This window comes from Bison bison, unplaced genomic scaffold, assembly GCF_000754665.1.
Source record: "Bison bison bison isolate TAMUID 2011002044 unplaced genomic scaffold, Bison_UMD1.0 scf7180017864304, whole genome shotgun sequence".
NCBI lineage: Eukaryota > Metazoa > Chordata > Mammalia > Artiodactyla > Bovidae > Bison > Bison bison.
In genome coordinates, this window is record NW_011494876.1 from 14768619 (window position 1) to 14783387 (window position 14769).

At 55.2% G+C, this 14769-nt stretch overlaps 2 protein-coding genes across 2 annotated transcripts in view; both read right to left on the reverse strand.

Moving 5' to 3' along the window:
* Nucleotides 1-251: 251 nt before the first annotated feature.
* MANF (mesencephalic astrocyte-derived neurotrophic factor) lies at nucleotides 252-4150 on the reverse strand. The gene is given in 5 exon segments (XM_010851791.1): nucleotides 252-694; nucleotides 2203-2344; nucleotides 3122-3249; nucleotides 4000-4036; nucleotides 4038-4150. Coding segments are annotated over 5 exon segments (540 nt in total). The 5' UTR covers nucleotides 4086-4150; the 3' UTR covers nucleotides 252-509.
* Nucleotides 4151-5153: 1003 nt separating this feature from the next.
* Nucleotides 5154-14769, reverse strand: part of DOCK3 (dedicator of cytokinesis 3) — a 283176-nt gene continuing 273560 nt past the window's right edge. Inside the window, exons 50-52 of the mRNA XM_010851790.1 lie at nucleotides 13538-13625; nucleotides 8867-8949; nucleotides 5154-8104 (exon numbers count right to left, since the gene is read on the reverse strand). Coding sequence (XP_010850092.1) covers nucleotides 7595-8104; nucleotides 8867-8949; nucleotides 13538-13625 — 681 coding nt within the window. The 3' untranslated portion in view covers nucleotides 5154-7594. The remainder of the gene's footprint in view (nucleotides 8105-8866; nucleotides 8950-13537; nucleotides 13626-14769) is intronic.

Sequence of the window (14769 nt, forward strand, 5' to 3'; positions counted from 1 at the left end):
CTCTTGCTTGCAACCCAGTCCCCTCTCTAGATAGTCCCTATGGGCTGCGGGTTATCAAGACCCACCTCCTCCCTGAGAACCTCTCCACTCTTGCACAGCCCAACAGGCCCCTTGTCCTGTCCTGGCATCCCAGCATTGACTGGTGGTTGAGGGACAAATGTGAATATACCTGAAAACTGTTTGTAAACCGGAAAGCATAAACCGGTGAAATCGTCATCATGGGTAAAACCCTATTTCAGTATTCACTTTAATTCTTCAAGGACAGCTAGAAATTTTCTTCCTTTAATAAAAAAATCCCAGACATACTTTGAAGTCCTAGAGTAAATGGGCAACAGAACAAAGTGAATCTCCCCCAAGGGGACGCTGTACACCCAGCATCATCAAGAAAGCTCCAGGCTTCACACCTGACTTTGTCAGGAGCCTGCCTAAAAAATAAATTACAAAAAGGCTGTTTGGGGTAGACACAAATGAAGTGTTTTCTCCCTCAGGAGCAGCAGGGATCGAGCCGACTACAAATCAGTCCGTGAACTAGCTGCCTTGGGAGCATATTTAGGCATCAGTTCATTAATCTTCCGGATGTAGTCAGACTTTTCCGCACAGCCTTTGCACGTCTCCCCCCAGTCGTCCAGGATCTTCTTTAGCTCTTTAACTCGGAGCTTCTTCAGGTCCACTGTGCTCAGGTCGATCTGTTTGTCTGGAGGAAAGAGCAGGGAGAATAACCAGCTGGGTGGGAGCAACTGTGGACCCCAGCAGTCCTTGCACAGCCAAGCTGTCACTTAAAACCAGCAGACCTACTGACTGCAGGGAGAGACACATGCAGCTGTGTCAGTGCCCAGTGCCCCAGGAGGGGAACTGGCCCAGCCCCTTCACCAGGAAGGCAGGTCTTACGCTGGCAGTGTGAGTAACCCCAGTTACTCACTGGCAGTCTGTGACACCCCAGACATGCAGTGTCAGCAGGGACAGATGGAGGCCATGTGGTCCTTACAGAAGGAACCTTCTAGGAGGAATATGGCGCCCACTCCAAGTGCCTCTTACTAAACGTCACGGTAGAGCCCACGTCACGGTAGAGCCCACAGCACTGGAGAATGAGAGTTCTAGGGTGACAGAGCAGACAGATCCCCTAGCCTCAGTTTCCCAACACAGACCCTGGTCGGGCTCTTGAATTAGGAGCCTACTCTCCATGACCACCTGTGATCACAGAGAGACCTTCTGCCAGAAGAACTGAACTAGGATCACTCTCAGAAGACCAGTTATCCTTGACACAATGGGGTAAAATGCAGCCCTTGGACACTCAATTCATGGTAAAACATGCTGGTGCTGTTTCAGTTTTATGGAAGAGAACAACTCTTCCTGGCCCCAATTCTTTCTGAAGACCTGAACTCTTTTTCCCACTGGAAACTTCTTTGGCAAAAGAGGTGCTGTGTGCCCACAACCTTAGGCTTTCCTGTTGGGACACAGCTGTTCTTTTCAAAATAGTAAAAGTCACTTAGCCTTCAGAGTGTGCAGTCAGGACAAGCTTATTAAAGCCAAGTCAGACGACATGGCTTCTCTGCTCAAATCCCAACATTCTCATCTTCCCTCAGACTAAAACCAAGTCTTCACCAACATGCAAGGCCCTCTATGACCTGCCCACACACCTGTCATGGCACTGGCTGCCTTTACATCTGCCTGTGTCCTCTGCCTGAAATTCTCTTCCCTGAGCTGTGCCAGTGGCTAATCCCCCACCTCCTTTTCAAAGTCTGTTGAAATGTCACCTCCTGGGCTTCCCTGATAGCTCAGTTGGTAAAGAAGCCACCTGAAATGCAGGAGACCCCAGTTCGACTCCTGGGTCAGGAAGATCTGCTGGAGCAATGTGGGAGACCTGGGTTTGATCCCTGGGTTGGGAAGAGCCCCTGGAGAAGGGAAAGGCTACCCACTCCGGTATTGTGGCCTGGAGAATTCTAGGGACTGTACAGTCCATGGGGTGGCAAAGCGTCAGACACGACTGAGTGACTTGCACTCTCACTGAGGCCTATTCTGACCTCCATGCACCAGGATGCAGGGTTGAGTCTGTGCCCCTGCCATTTACCACCACTAACCTTGTTACGTCACTCACTCATGAAGACTCTAGTTTATCACCTGCCTTCCCCAGCTAGAAAGTACACTTCATTAATGCCTGAGCACAGAGAGAGTTCAGCGTTGGTTAAATAATGCCACACTCACCATACTTTAGTTCACAGATCTGACTGTCTTTCTTCTTGAGCTTCTCACAGATCTTCTCCACAGGGATGTGGTGGGACAGGGGCTTGGACACCTCGTTGATGATCTTGGTGGCTGCATCCTCTGTGGCCCCAATGTAGTAGCACTGTGGCAAGAAAGGAGAATGGCCTTCAGGAGGTGCCCCTTAAGAGCTATCTCCTCCAAGGCACACTGACATCTCAAAACATCTTCTGTCTCTGCCAGGACCTCATTTTCCCACACTCCGCCTGTACTGGCAGTCAGATTCAGCATAAACCCCAGGCTCTTAGTACACACTTGGTCCCAGAGCTGACAGCCACCAGATGAATTTAAAAGTCACCAAGGTTCAAACCTTTAAACAGAAAGACAGACAAACCAGAGACTGCCAGGGAAGCTGAGGCTACCAAAACTATTGTTTCATTAGAATTCAGCCCTAGCCTCCCCTGTGCCCATTCCGTCATCATCGGTCCTCACTCATGCCAAGATTGCTCTGGCCTCTGGGCACTCACATTGGCTGTTCCCTCTGCTGTGACGTTCTTTCCCCCTCCATAATGATGACCCTGTCTCAGAAAAATTCTTGACTACTAAGTTAGCACCCACCCTCTCTACCATACCCTCCTGGTCCATTTTCTGCACAACTTGCATCCCACCACATTATTTGCCTGTCACTGCTCTCCCCTGATATTTCCGGTGTCCAGCACACAGTAGGTGCTTAATCAACACTAAGAGGATAACATCCCAACGGCCGAATACAGAAAACACTTCAGACCCACATTAGTTCACTGACAGAACAGCTGGTCTTCTCAATAGACAAGTGGGCGGGGTCTTGTATTTCCAGGCCTGGGAAGTGGATTCTCAAAACGCTGGCCAGGGCCAGCCTGGGGAGGGCCAAACAGCTACTTACCAACCGATTCTCTTTGCCTCTTGCTTCACGGCAGAACTTTATAAGTTCTTTTTCAATAGAGGCTGGAGAGAATGTGACATCTCTGTCTTTGAGGTCCTGGTAAAATCTTCCCAGATAAGAAATACAAACTGAAAAAGAGAAGGAAGATGCTCCAGTCATCACCAAATTGCAGGCCAATTCAGTAGGCGGGAACTCCAGCAGCAATTTTAATAAGAGACACGGAGAAAGGGGAGTTTTTCTACCACTGGATTTTCTCGGGTGCCCACAGGTAGACAGAACCGTGCTCCGGGTTGCTGGGTCCCCGAGTACACCCAGGGGATGCGGGGAACGAGCATCACCTAATGACCCACAAACGGCTCTTCCCTGCTCTTTCCATAAAGTTTAAACCGAGATTGAACACGTGTCCTTGAGATAGGCTCACTGTGACCTCATAAATGGACAATCTAGAGGCCGAAGAGAAAAAAACGATGCAAATGCTACTCATTTCCAAATGCAACACCGAACCCCAACGTGAATCTTTGCAACCCTATCACACCAGGCGCGGTGCCCACGGGCGGCCCTCAGGACACCCCACCTGAGCCAGAACCGCTCCCAGGAGCTTCTGCCCAGTGATGGTAAAGGACCAAAACTCCGGCGTTATCTCAGTTTCAGGCCAAATTGTCTGTACGATCTAGTCCTAACTTTCTCGTCAGACCAATGTTTTTTAGGCCCAGAAAATGTTTTCTAGACCCGGCGTTGGTCCCTCCTCTAGCAGACCCCACTGGGGCCGGCCGCCCTCGCCCGCATTAGCCCCGGCCTCTCAGCCTTTCGTTGGTTTGGTTGAGTTCAGCGGCGCCGCCAGGCCGGCCACAGCGCTCGGACCCCCAACTCCGCCTTACCTTCGCAGTCACCCTGTCGCAGCGCCCGGCTGGCCGGCTAGCACGCTCAGAGCCAGCGCCACGGCCAGCCCGTGGGTGGCCCACATCCTCCACAACCCGCCGCCGCTGCCGCCTTCGCCGGACTGAACCGCGCCCGCCGTGCGGCGCAGCCCCCAGGTCCTGGCCGCGCGCCGTGGCCCCCTATTGGCTGGCGCCCCCCACGCTCTCCCACACACCGTTCCCCCATTGGTCCACGCGCCTCGGAGCCCAGAAGAGCGGCTCCACGCTACCCTTCCTCATTGGCTGATGGCATCGCCCGCCCTCCGCCCTAGAGAGTTGTCGACCGCTGATTGAACCGGGGCTGCTCGCAGGAAGAGGCCGCAGAGGCGGCGGAAGCGGCCCAGTCGCCATCTTTGGTAGGGGCAGGGGCTGAGGCCGAAGCGGAGCACCATCAGACTGGAGTGGAATTCGGCCGCTGCCCCGCGCCTGCTCAGTTGCTCTGTGTACCCTCTGTTCTGGGCCCCAAGTCCTCCCGAAGAACCCCACGGACTTCTCTGCTCTGGTCCCGACTCGTGGCGTAGGTCAGGGGCTCTGTGGTCAGCCGCAACCCAACAGGCAGGGAGGGCGGCCGGCCGCAGGCAAGTCTCCGAAGGTTTCTTTCCTTTTTCTTAAGGGACCACGTGGGCTGGGGAACCGCTGAAGAGAGTCCGGATTGCCCCGACAGGTCGACAGGAGGACCCAGTCGGGGCAGACAGATGTCGGGTAGGAGCAGGGCCCGTAAGAGGGCCCAGAGCTCAGAGGGGCGCCCGGGCCAGGACTGGTTGCCTGGCTTCGAGTTCGGAAGCATCCCGCCTTACTGGGGAGATTGGCGGCTTCGGAGGTTTGTCCCCCACGCCAGGAAGACCCCTTCTTCCCCCTTTTACTCACAAGCCTCGGGAGCCTGGCCGAGGTGGCTGGTTCTCTCTCTTGCTTTCCAGCTGAGCGCTCTGCGCCCTCGGCTGCCCTCCTTTCCGGTGCAAGTCTTGGCTCTCTGTGCTTGAAGGCCGGACGTGGGAAAAGCTGGCACTGTGCTCAGGACGGAAAAGATTTTTATGGGGCTAAAAGGGCTTGGAGCCCAGCGACAAGGGTTGGAGGGGGGCACTTTGCGGCTGCTCCCATTCAGTGAATTCAGTGGGTCAGTATCAGGTATTCATCTTTAATTCACATAACAGCAGTCAAGGGAGTGGGGAAAGCGGGGAAGTCAAGTGGCAGATATTTACATCTAAAATTCACATTACTTGCTGGATTGAGAACATGCTACCACAATATATACAGTAAAATACTTTTTTGGGACACTAGTACAAATTTTTTTTTTTTTTCTTTTAACTTTGCTTTCTGATACAGGTAAGACCATTAAGTCACTTCTTATTTTAAACATAAATACACAAAAGAAATGGTTAGAAGTTTTCTTATTTTAAATAAGCACAGAATGCCAGAGGTTAAAAACACATTTATAGGGCTGAATACCAATTGGACAGCACACTCTATACATTTTTTGCTCAAATTCCTGTACAAATACACAGCATTCAAATAGGTATTTACAAATAAGCTTGAAAGAATGAAAATCAATATTTCACAATCTTTTCAGAGAATTCTCATCTCTGGCCTCCCACTTCCCTTCAGACTGGCTGATTCTCCAAGGAAAGGAATTTGGAATATGTCCTTTTCATTGAATTTGGGAAAATGGAGAGGGAAAACACAAACCTGGCTCACCCTGTAGAAGGCAAGACCAAACAAACCCACACCCCCCTCTCTACCCTCTCATGCCACCAGGTGGAGAAGGAAGATGTTCTTACATGAGGACTGCCTTGTCCAGGGATTGAGGTTCAGGAGTGCCCTAAAAGCTAAAGACGAACTATCTAAGAAATCCAAAGCTAGTCCCCGACTGTTACACTTGGGAACACCAGATGGTTCAGGCCTGCCTAGACTGACCCACTCTGCTTGGAGTCACCCTTCAAGTATCAGAAAGGACCAACACTGGTGATAAAACAAGCCCAGACACCCTGAAGGTAATGCGCCCCCCATCTTAGCTCATAAGTTACTTGCTGGCATTCCTGTTAAACAAGTTGCCCTTTGTTTACAAGTGAAAGACACCCTAACCAGGGAAGTCAGATGGGCCAGTGGAAGAGGAACTAACGGAGAACGTACCTGCTCAACGAGGAGAAGGCAGCCTTGTGACTGTCAAGTTGTGAACTCAAGCAAGTAAATGTTTGTAGACTTTTTAAAAGTAACTTAGAAGCACCCTGGTAAAATACTATTGCCACTCCCCCCTATTCCCCAACTAATAAACCGAGAGGAAAATCAGTACCCTGACCTGAAAGTTTCCTATAAAGACACCACTGCCTTCTGCCCAACAGACTGGGGAGGCTGGAGAAACTGCCCTCCTGCTCACCCTGAACCCTGAGTGGTGGTCCCATGGGCCTGGAGCTGGGATCATGCACTTGGCTACTGGGAGGGGATAATTCAACCTGCGTGGCTTTCTGCTTCTAGGAGAAGTCCCTCTCCCCTCCAACTGCGCTTTTAACCCAGGAGCTTGCTGAACCTGATTTCAAGTCCTCAGGTCTTTGGAGCCTGGCTGGGCAGCCACCCCGCTGCTCAGAGGTAGTGCTGAAAATCCCTGATTCAGGAGCTGGAGGACAGGCATGCTGGCCACTTCTGAAAGCTCAGAGGATTTCCGGCCCTGCCACACCCCAGCCTCACTCCTCTATCAGCTTGTCTCTCAACACGTGGCTGCCCAGGCCCTGGGGAGGAAGGTGGTGAAGGCAGTCCCTCTGGCTCCAACCCTCACTCAAGCTCCAGAGGCTAGGAGATGACCACTGCAGATCCATGCACCAGGGGGCTCCTGCAGGGCATGGGGTATGTTAAGAGTGGAGGGGAGCGAAGGGTCAGAAATAAAAATGATGGAGGGGAAATCCAAGGTAGAGGAGGAGGCGGGGCTGGCCCACAGAAGCCTGGCAGTACACCCGGGGCATGCAGTTAGGCTGTCACATGCCTGTGCCGGCAGGTTGGCCTCGCCAGCCCCTCAGGGGCACACTCCTGGATGGAAGAGCAGGCATTTGTGCAAAATGGCTGGTAGCCCCCTTGTCCACCTGTGACATAGTCCACGTGGTCCTTGCAATCCCTGAATACAACCATGAGCTCTTCTGTCTACACAGCAAAGGAAGAGGTCCCTAGTGCAATTTCCATTCTGTGCATTGCTGCCCTGGAGGGAGGGCCTGGGCTCCTGCCCCAGGGGCCCCATGAAGCTGCAAAGCGGTTCTGTGGTGCAGTATCTCCATCTAGCTCCATGTGGTCTGAAACTGCAGGAGGAAGACAGCATCTACTGCACAAAGGAAAGAGGAAAACCCATAGAAATGGAAATGTAGAAAATGAAATAAAAAGAGAAGCCACAACCCTTCATGCTGCTGTGGCCTCTGCACATGGCAACACACGAGTTCACGGCAGTAGAATGTAGACTCGGGCGGTTCTCTCCTGAGTGCCAGGCCTCGGGCTCCCTGCGGGGGGACTTGCTTTTCTGACCCGGAGTGGTTGGGCAAGCCGCTCACTGACGGTGGTGTCCCAGCTGCCTCCCTGCCCCTCACTGTTCCCCTCGGCTGTGCTCCCAGGCCATGCGTGCCTGCTCTTCCTTGGTGCTCCCGGGAGGCAGCGAGGCCTTGCGATGCAGGCCCCGAGGCCTCTCAGCCTCCTCTCGCAGCAGCACACCCTCGTCGTGCTCCAGGGCCGGCAGGCGGGGGTGGTAGGGCTTGGGTGGCAGCGCAGGCGGGTCCATGGGGTCCTGAGGGATGACACATCCCGGGGCCGAGTGGCTTCGGCACGGCTGGGCCTTGATGGAGTCCAGGACGGCGGACTCGGAGAGGCTGTAGTGGACGGGGAGGTAAGGTGGCTCAAGATCTTCGTCAGCGTTCCAGGCCTGGCTCGGCATGGAGTCCATGGTGTCGGTTCGAGCAGGGACCTCCGAGGAGTGCCCAAAGTTACTCTCACTTAGGGAGGACACGCCGCTGCTGGCACTGCCGGATAGTGTAGAGTTGCTGCCATCCAGGCCTGACTGGGGGCTGGTTGGGGAGGCCGGAATAGGGTGCAGAGGCGACTGAAAGAAAAGGGAGAAGTGTGAAAATCCTTCTTTCCAGACAGGCTGACATGCCTGCCCCGGGACGAGAAGACCAAGAGTCTCCTATATTAATGAACTTTAAAATACTCATCACCAGAGTATTTCTTGTTTCGCCATCAGCAAGCCCCTGCCTTCTCCCTGGCCCCAGCAAGCCTATGCAGCCCCAGAATCACCTGCATTTCTATGGCCCCAAATGGCCCTGCCTTTGTGCCCCGTGAAGCCAGGTCCCAGGCTTCTGGCTGTGGGTCTAGGGGCAAAGATAGAAGGGCTGGGTCGGCAGGCCCGTGGGGAGGGCAGAAAAACCCCAGAGGGCCATGGACCAGACGAGTGCCTTCTGCTGCCAAAATCTGTGACAGTCTTTTCCAATTTGCAGAAAACGAGTTTCGCATAAAGGTTTGGTATCTGATGCTTCTCATTTTGAGTGGACTCCAGTTTAAAGTGCTCTATGACCTCCCACAGTTAACATTTCCTCACGTTGTGAACTGTGGTGTGTTAATACCTACCCCCTGGCTTCTCACTGCTCTTGGCTCACACACTGGGTGCCGTGTGTTGCTGTCTGAGGACCCTCTGACCTCTCCACCCCCATCACGTCTGTTACAGGACACGTGGGTCACCTGTACCCCAAGTATGTCTCTGGAAACCCCCAGCTTCTGTCAGGCTGGGCTGTCGGGAGCAACAGGGGAGGCAGACCTCAGGGGTCTCTCCCCGCACAGCCTAGGGGCTGTCGCCTCAGAACATTACCTTGCGCAAGGTCCGGGCGGGGAGGGCTGGGGGGGTGTCACCCAAGGGGTGGTGGAAGGCGTCGAAGTGTAGGGAGTAATGACCTGCAGAGGACACAGAAGCAGAGCTTCAGTTGGGCCCTTCTTGGACTGCATCACAGCAGAGCTGGCGGGGCCAACTGCACGGACGGGAGTCTCCCGCGACCCCTCGGCACTGGAAGCCATGGGAAAACCTCTCTCTTCACTGACATTCTTCAAAACACAGGCTGCTTGAGTAAAGACACCCATGCCACACAGGAGATCGAGAAGTCCGAGTGCATCAGAGCCCACAGAATGACAGTCCACAGACAGCAGCGGCCCTCTGCCTGCTGCGGGGCGACGACAGTGTGGGAAGTCCCGCGCTTGGCACAGTCATTTCCGACGTCTTCAGCCTCCGCAGTCAGAAAGGCCTTACTGAGTGTACCTGCTGCACCTGGAGACCTCACTGACCCCAAGGCTGTGGTGGGGGGGTTCTTTCTTCGGCTGAGTCGGCTCGTCTTCTCAGCCCAGAGGGCTCTTGCCCTCACCCCTGAGCAGGATCTGAGACTGGGGACTACCTGGGGGACCCGCTGGAGGTCTTCTTACCATGCAGCAGGCTTCGGGGAGGCACTGGGGGGGCCAGGATGCACCCCGTGTGGGCAGACAGGAAGGGCTGGGCCTCTCGGGCTCCGCTATCCAGGCTCCAGCTGCTGGGGGCTGCTGGCACCGCTGAAGGGCGAAAACAGATGGCATGAAGGGAGGTTACTTCTTGAGCAGCCTCTGGGTGGGGGGGAAGTCCTCTACTACTGCCTGGGCCTTCTCCAGGTGTGAACTCGGTACAGCACACACGGGCATGGCATGCCAGCTCCTGAGACAGAAAACACTGGCCCAGCAAGGCACGGTGGTGGCCCACGGGGAGAGTGGCTGCGGCAGACGCCACTGAAGAGGATGGCTACAGAGTCAGCTGCTGGCTGAAAAGCACTTGGGAGGAGGCAAGACGAGAGGAAGTACAGCAAGGAGGCAGCCTCCTGGGCTTGCTAGGAGGAAAAAAAGAGAACAGGAGAGTGGGGCAGGCTGGTAAGACTGACAGAAGAGGGAGAGGGAGATGCAGGCGAGTGAGCGCATGCGAGAACAGGTGTGCCGCGCACCCTATAGCTTCTGACCGAAGTCAAGAGTCAGGGCTCTCCCAGGGCCTGACCCCATGGGGAAGCAGGGAGCAGGATGGGTGGGCAGCAGCAGATGCCTGTGTCCACAGCTGGTATGTGGCCTGGGCCCTCAAAGAGCCTGTGGTAAGCTACAAGCTCTGCCCACCCCTGCTGCTTCTGAGCCCACTGGCTGGGCCTGGGATGCTCGGGAGTTTTCTAGGCAGGACTGGAGTTCATACAGTGCTGTAAGAAAGAGTATGAAGCCAGGGGTCAGGCCGGGTCCAGCAGGGACCTCTGCTTCCATAGAGGATGGAGGGTGGTGGAGCCCCTGGGTACTTTGAAGCATAGAGGCCCAGTTCCTGTAACTCACATGCCGTGGACAGAGTGGGCCCTGGACAAAGAGTAACACAGGCTGTCCATCTGTGGATGGGAAGGAGTCCAGGGCTGGAACAGTGGCCCTTCAGCGACAGCTGAGGAGAAGGACTGTAGGAGGGGAAGGGTGGGGGGGAATGGCTGGACCCCCGGGTCTGAGGAGCAGCAGCGGATACGTGAATGCCATTGGTCAACTGCTAGAGAACCACCGCCACTGATGAGAACTATGCCCTTTCTCTGACAGAGCTCTCGTTATCAAGAGACAAGCGGCTGACCCACTGGCTTTGTTTTGAGGCAGTCACAGCTAAACGGGGCATTGAGGAGGCTGGGGACTGGGCTTTTCCCACTCCAGGGCCTGAGTGGGGAATGCAATGCCAGGGCCTAAAGGGCACCTGAGAGGCTCTGGGAAGGAAGGAGCCTGGCCTTTGAGGAGGATGTGGCCAGCAGGGGCTGGGCCCCACATGGTTGAAGAATGAGGTGGTGGGAGGCGTCCACCCTGGTCCTCCTTGCTGGTGAAGAACGTCAGGCTGGAACTCGGCTGCCTCACAGCCTCATGTCTCAGGAGCGTGGCTCAGTCTCACGGACTGGCTGACAGTGGTGGGGGCAGAGGGGAGAGGTGGCAGTGACTGGGTGGACAGGCATTCATTCTAACTCTGGTGAGTGCCAGATGGATTCCACCGGAAGGCCTTCCTCAGAGAGCCTGAACCACCCCGAGACCAGGACAGGCCTACTCTCAAACAGGCTCTCCCCAAGATGCGGCAGGAGCTTCCTGGTCCTCAGCACTAAGGTGCCCTCTCCTGAAAAGGAAAAGTTCCATCTCCACAAAAAGCCATCACACCTCGAGGAGTAAGAAGCTTGGAGGCAGGTCTAGGCAGCTTCCCCAAAGGGGCTCTGACAGCCTGAATTCTCATGTGCACATCCTGGCCCTAGAAGACATCAGGACTGCACAAATTCACCTACAAGAGCCCAAAGGAAACAGCAGGCAGGAACGCTGGAGGGAAAGAAAGCTGGCAAGGCTGCAGTGGTTTACAAAAGGCACCTGCGAGAGCCACTCCACATCAATCAGAAATCATCCAGCTTGCCCTCGGCCTCCTGTTGACCAGTGAGGCCAGTGAACCTCTGCCATATAGCACCAGGGCTTCCTGGGTGGCTCAGTGGTAAAGAACCTTCCTGCCAATGTAGGAGATACAAGAGATGCATGGTTCCATCCCTGGGTCAGGAAGATCCCCTGGAGAAGGAAATGCAATCCACTCCAGTATTCTTGCCTGAAAAATGCCATGGACAGAGGAGCCTGGCGGGCTACAGTCCACGGGGTTACAGACGTGAGAATACGCATGAACACACACCAGTGCATAGGGGCTAGTGGAGAACCTCAGATGCAGCAGCTATCCTAGGAGAAGAGCGCTGATGCCGCCTGTGTCCTGGCCTTTTCTCTCTCTGCTGTGGACCACCAGTCTGAAGTACCCTGTGCACAGCAGCCTCGAGAGTTAACTGGCCTGGTCTGGGAGTCACTGCCTGGGAAAGAGAGATCCTTAAAATGAGAAGTGGAGCCCTCATGGGACTCAAGATCCTGACGATGAGAGAATGGTGACAAGTGTGCACAGCTCCTGCTCTGGAGGAGCCAGCAGAGATCTGGGGAGTTATGGCTCTGGCTCTGGGTCCCCCAAGACAAATGTCTAGCTCACTGCCTACTAAGCTCTGGCCTTGTGGCTCAAATGGGCTTGCTTTGGGCTCAGCCTTCGCTCTGAGACAACCCTCTTTCCTCCCCACACATGGCGGGTGGGCGTATCCAGCTTCTTGCTGCAGCTTGGTCTGAAGCCTGAAGCTCTTCTGGGTCTGGTGGGTGTCAGGTCCTGGTCTGGCCGCCAGCACCTACTTGAGCTCTGAGCCCGTCTGGGTTCTCAGCTAGATCTGTGATTGCTCCACAACTCAGGCAAAGAGAAGCTGCTGTGGTTCCCGGCCCTCAAGGCCACAAGAGCACTTGGTTTGGGGGCACAAGTGCAGGGGTCCAGGAAAGCCACGTGTTTTGGGGATGTGCAACTCTGAGGCTAGGAAGGTGTCTTCAGCCAGAATCTTATCTCCACGCCCGCTGTGGTCGAGCACCAGGCGCTGAAGCCTCCCAGGCACTGAGGTCGTGGAGCCCGGGTGTGGTCTCAAATATGACGGGGAGGCGCGTCCTCCATGCTGAGCAAAGGAGGAGCAGTGACAGTGGGGACAGCAGACAGCAGACGGCACGTGGTGAGGAGGTGTGATGACATGACAACAGCTTTGGAGGGACACGTCCTGATGGGCCAGCAGGTCGCAATGCTAGGGACCAAGAGTGCCCTAAACTTACTAGGTAGAGGAGAGGGGAACCTGCAGGGAGAGGGGCTGATAGGCTCGGCCTGGTTGTGTGTGGCAGGTGGGCTGGGCATAGGCCCCACACGGGCACTGTCCTGTGTTAAAAGGAACTCAGTTCTCCATGTCTGGGACTTTGGGCTGGGGTTATACGAGCCCAAGTCTGGTTCTTCCATCAGCTGGCTGGAGCAGAACGTAGAGTACAACTCCACTCTCGGTAACCAGCCTCTGTTCTAAGTATTGCCTGGTTTCGTGGTATAGCTGATGGACTTGCAGAGTGGAAAAGGGATGCTCAGCTGTTGCAGGCCTGGGTGGCTACAGGAGGACTAAAGTCCCGCAGGGTGCCTGGGACTGTCTCTGGGAAATTCACTTTGCCATGACCTGTTCCTTCTCATTATGCTTGTGGACGTGCTTGGCCACAGGCCTGTTCTGAACAACAAGGAGAGGTCCCTGTGGGCCTGAGTGGAGAGGGACCAAAGCCACAGGGCCTGCTGAATTCTGGGGCTGGTGGGGAGGAGCCCTGGGGTGTGGGTGCCCACTGAGTTTCCATGAAGGTGAGCTCAGAGCAGGTGGCAGCTGGGGCGTCTCAGAGGGTGGGCCCTGGGGAGCCGGAGATACAAACAAACAAGATCTAGACCTCAGCATCAAGCCAAACATGGGTTAAATAATGAACACAGAACTGGTCAGGACTCTGGATGGACAGAGTGGCCTGGGTGTTAAAGTATGGCTTAGCCTTGGCCAGCTGGTGCTCAGGGACAAGAGTGAGACGCTCAGGATGGGGACAGACAGGAGAGGAGGCCACCTGGGAAGAGGAATCGTACCTTTTTCAGCCACAGACAGATTGGGATCACTGCAGGGTTTGCAGGCTCCAACCACTTGCTGGAACAGGGCCCGCTGGAAGTTTGGCAGCTGAGGGAAGGAGAAAACTATCAAAAGGTGACAACAATCAGTTACATCTTGGGGGCATCATGGGCCCCAGGAGCCAGGGCATTCTAGGACCAGACCAGGAAAATCAAAGCAGTGGGACAGCTCATGCTTGAGATGTGCTGAGAATGTCAGGCTGGTTGGAAAACTGTCCATGCTGTCTGGCTCCAAGTCCTGTCCTGTGCAACTGTGCAATGTCTGGGGCTCCCCCACCGCCCCGGGGCCTGGCTGGGCTCCAGGCTGTCCTGTACACGGCCAACAAGGAGGACACAAGCACCTGAGGGCATCTAACTGCATCCTTCTGTCCTGCCAGGAGACCCACGGGCAGGAAGGATACAGAGACCCCTCGCACCCGAGCCCTGGCAGGTTTGGCCTCCTGGAGACGCTCCATGCACACAGGCCCGTGTGAGGGGAAGGGCAGCACTCAGGCCTGAGGTCACAGACATGACCCGCTGTTCCATGTAGCTGCCAGGCAGACCTATTCCTTCCACCTGGCAGGGCTGCCCAGGCACAGGGAGCTGAGAAGGTCCTGGCACTCTGGGACTGGGTAACAGTCACTGGAGGTGACTCTCATGGCCCCTGAGAGAAGGGCAGGGCAGACTGGACGGAGGAAGGAGCTAGTCGCTGCAGCTTCTTTTTCAAGGCCCCATACGGGACATCTGCAGAGCTCTGCAAATGGTGTAGGGAGGGTCCCGGCGGGAAGAGAGGGGCTTCGGGCAGACGGATGGACAGACGGATGGATGGATGGATGGAAGAGGCAGAGCTTGCCCGTGGGGACGTCCTTCATGCACACATGGAGGAAGGCTAGTCTCTAGACCCATGTCCGCCACTGCCTTCTCTGGACAGAAAAGAACCAGTTTTCTCTGCCATGTTGTTTTTAGATGAGGAATTCAGGACGCTGGCCAGAAGGACAGACAGCCACACAGACAGTGGTGGGTCCAACCCCACCGCCATTCTGCCCATAGCTGTACTCCGTCTGGACTGAGATACAGATGCTGGTCCCCACATTCACTGCCGCTCCCATCCAGGAGGATCTTCACGGCAGCATGAGGGAGGCACGGACAATGCAGAAAGCCTAGCAAGTGCAATGAGGGGAGCTCAGGCCAGCAGAGTCCCAGCAAAGGGCAGT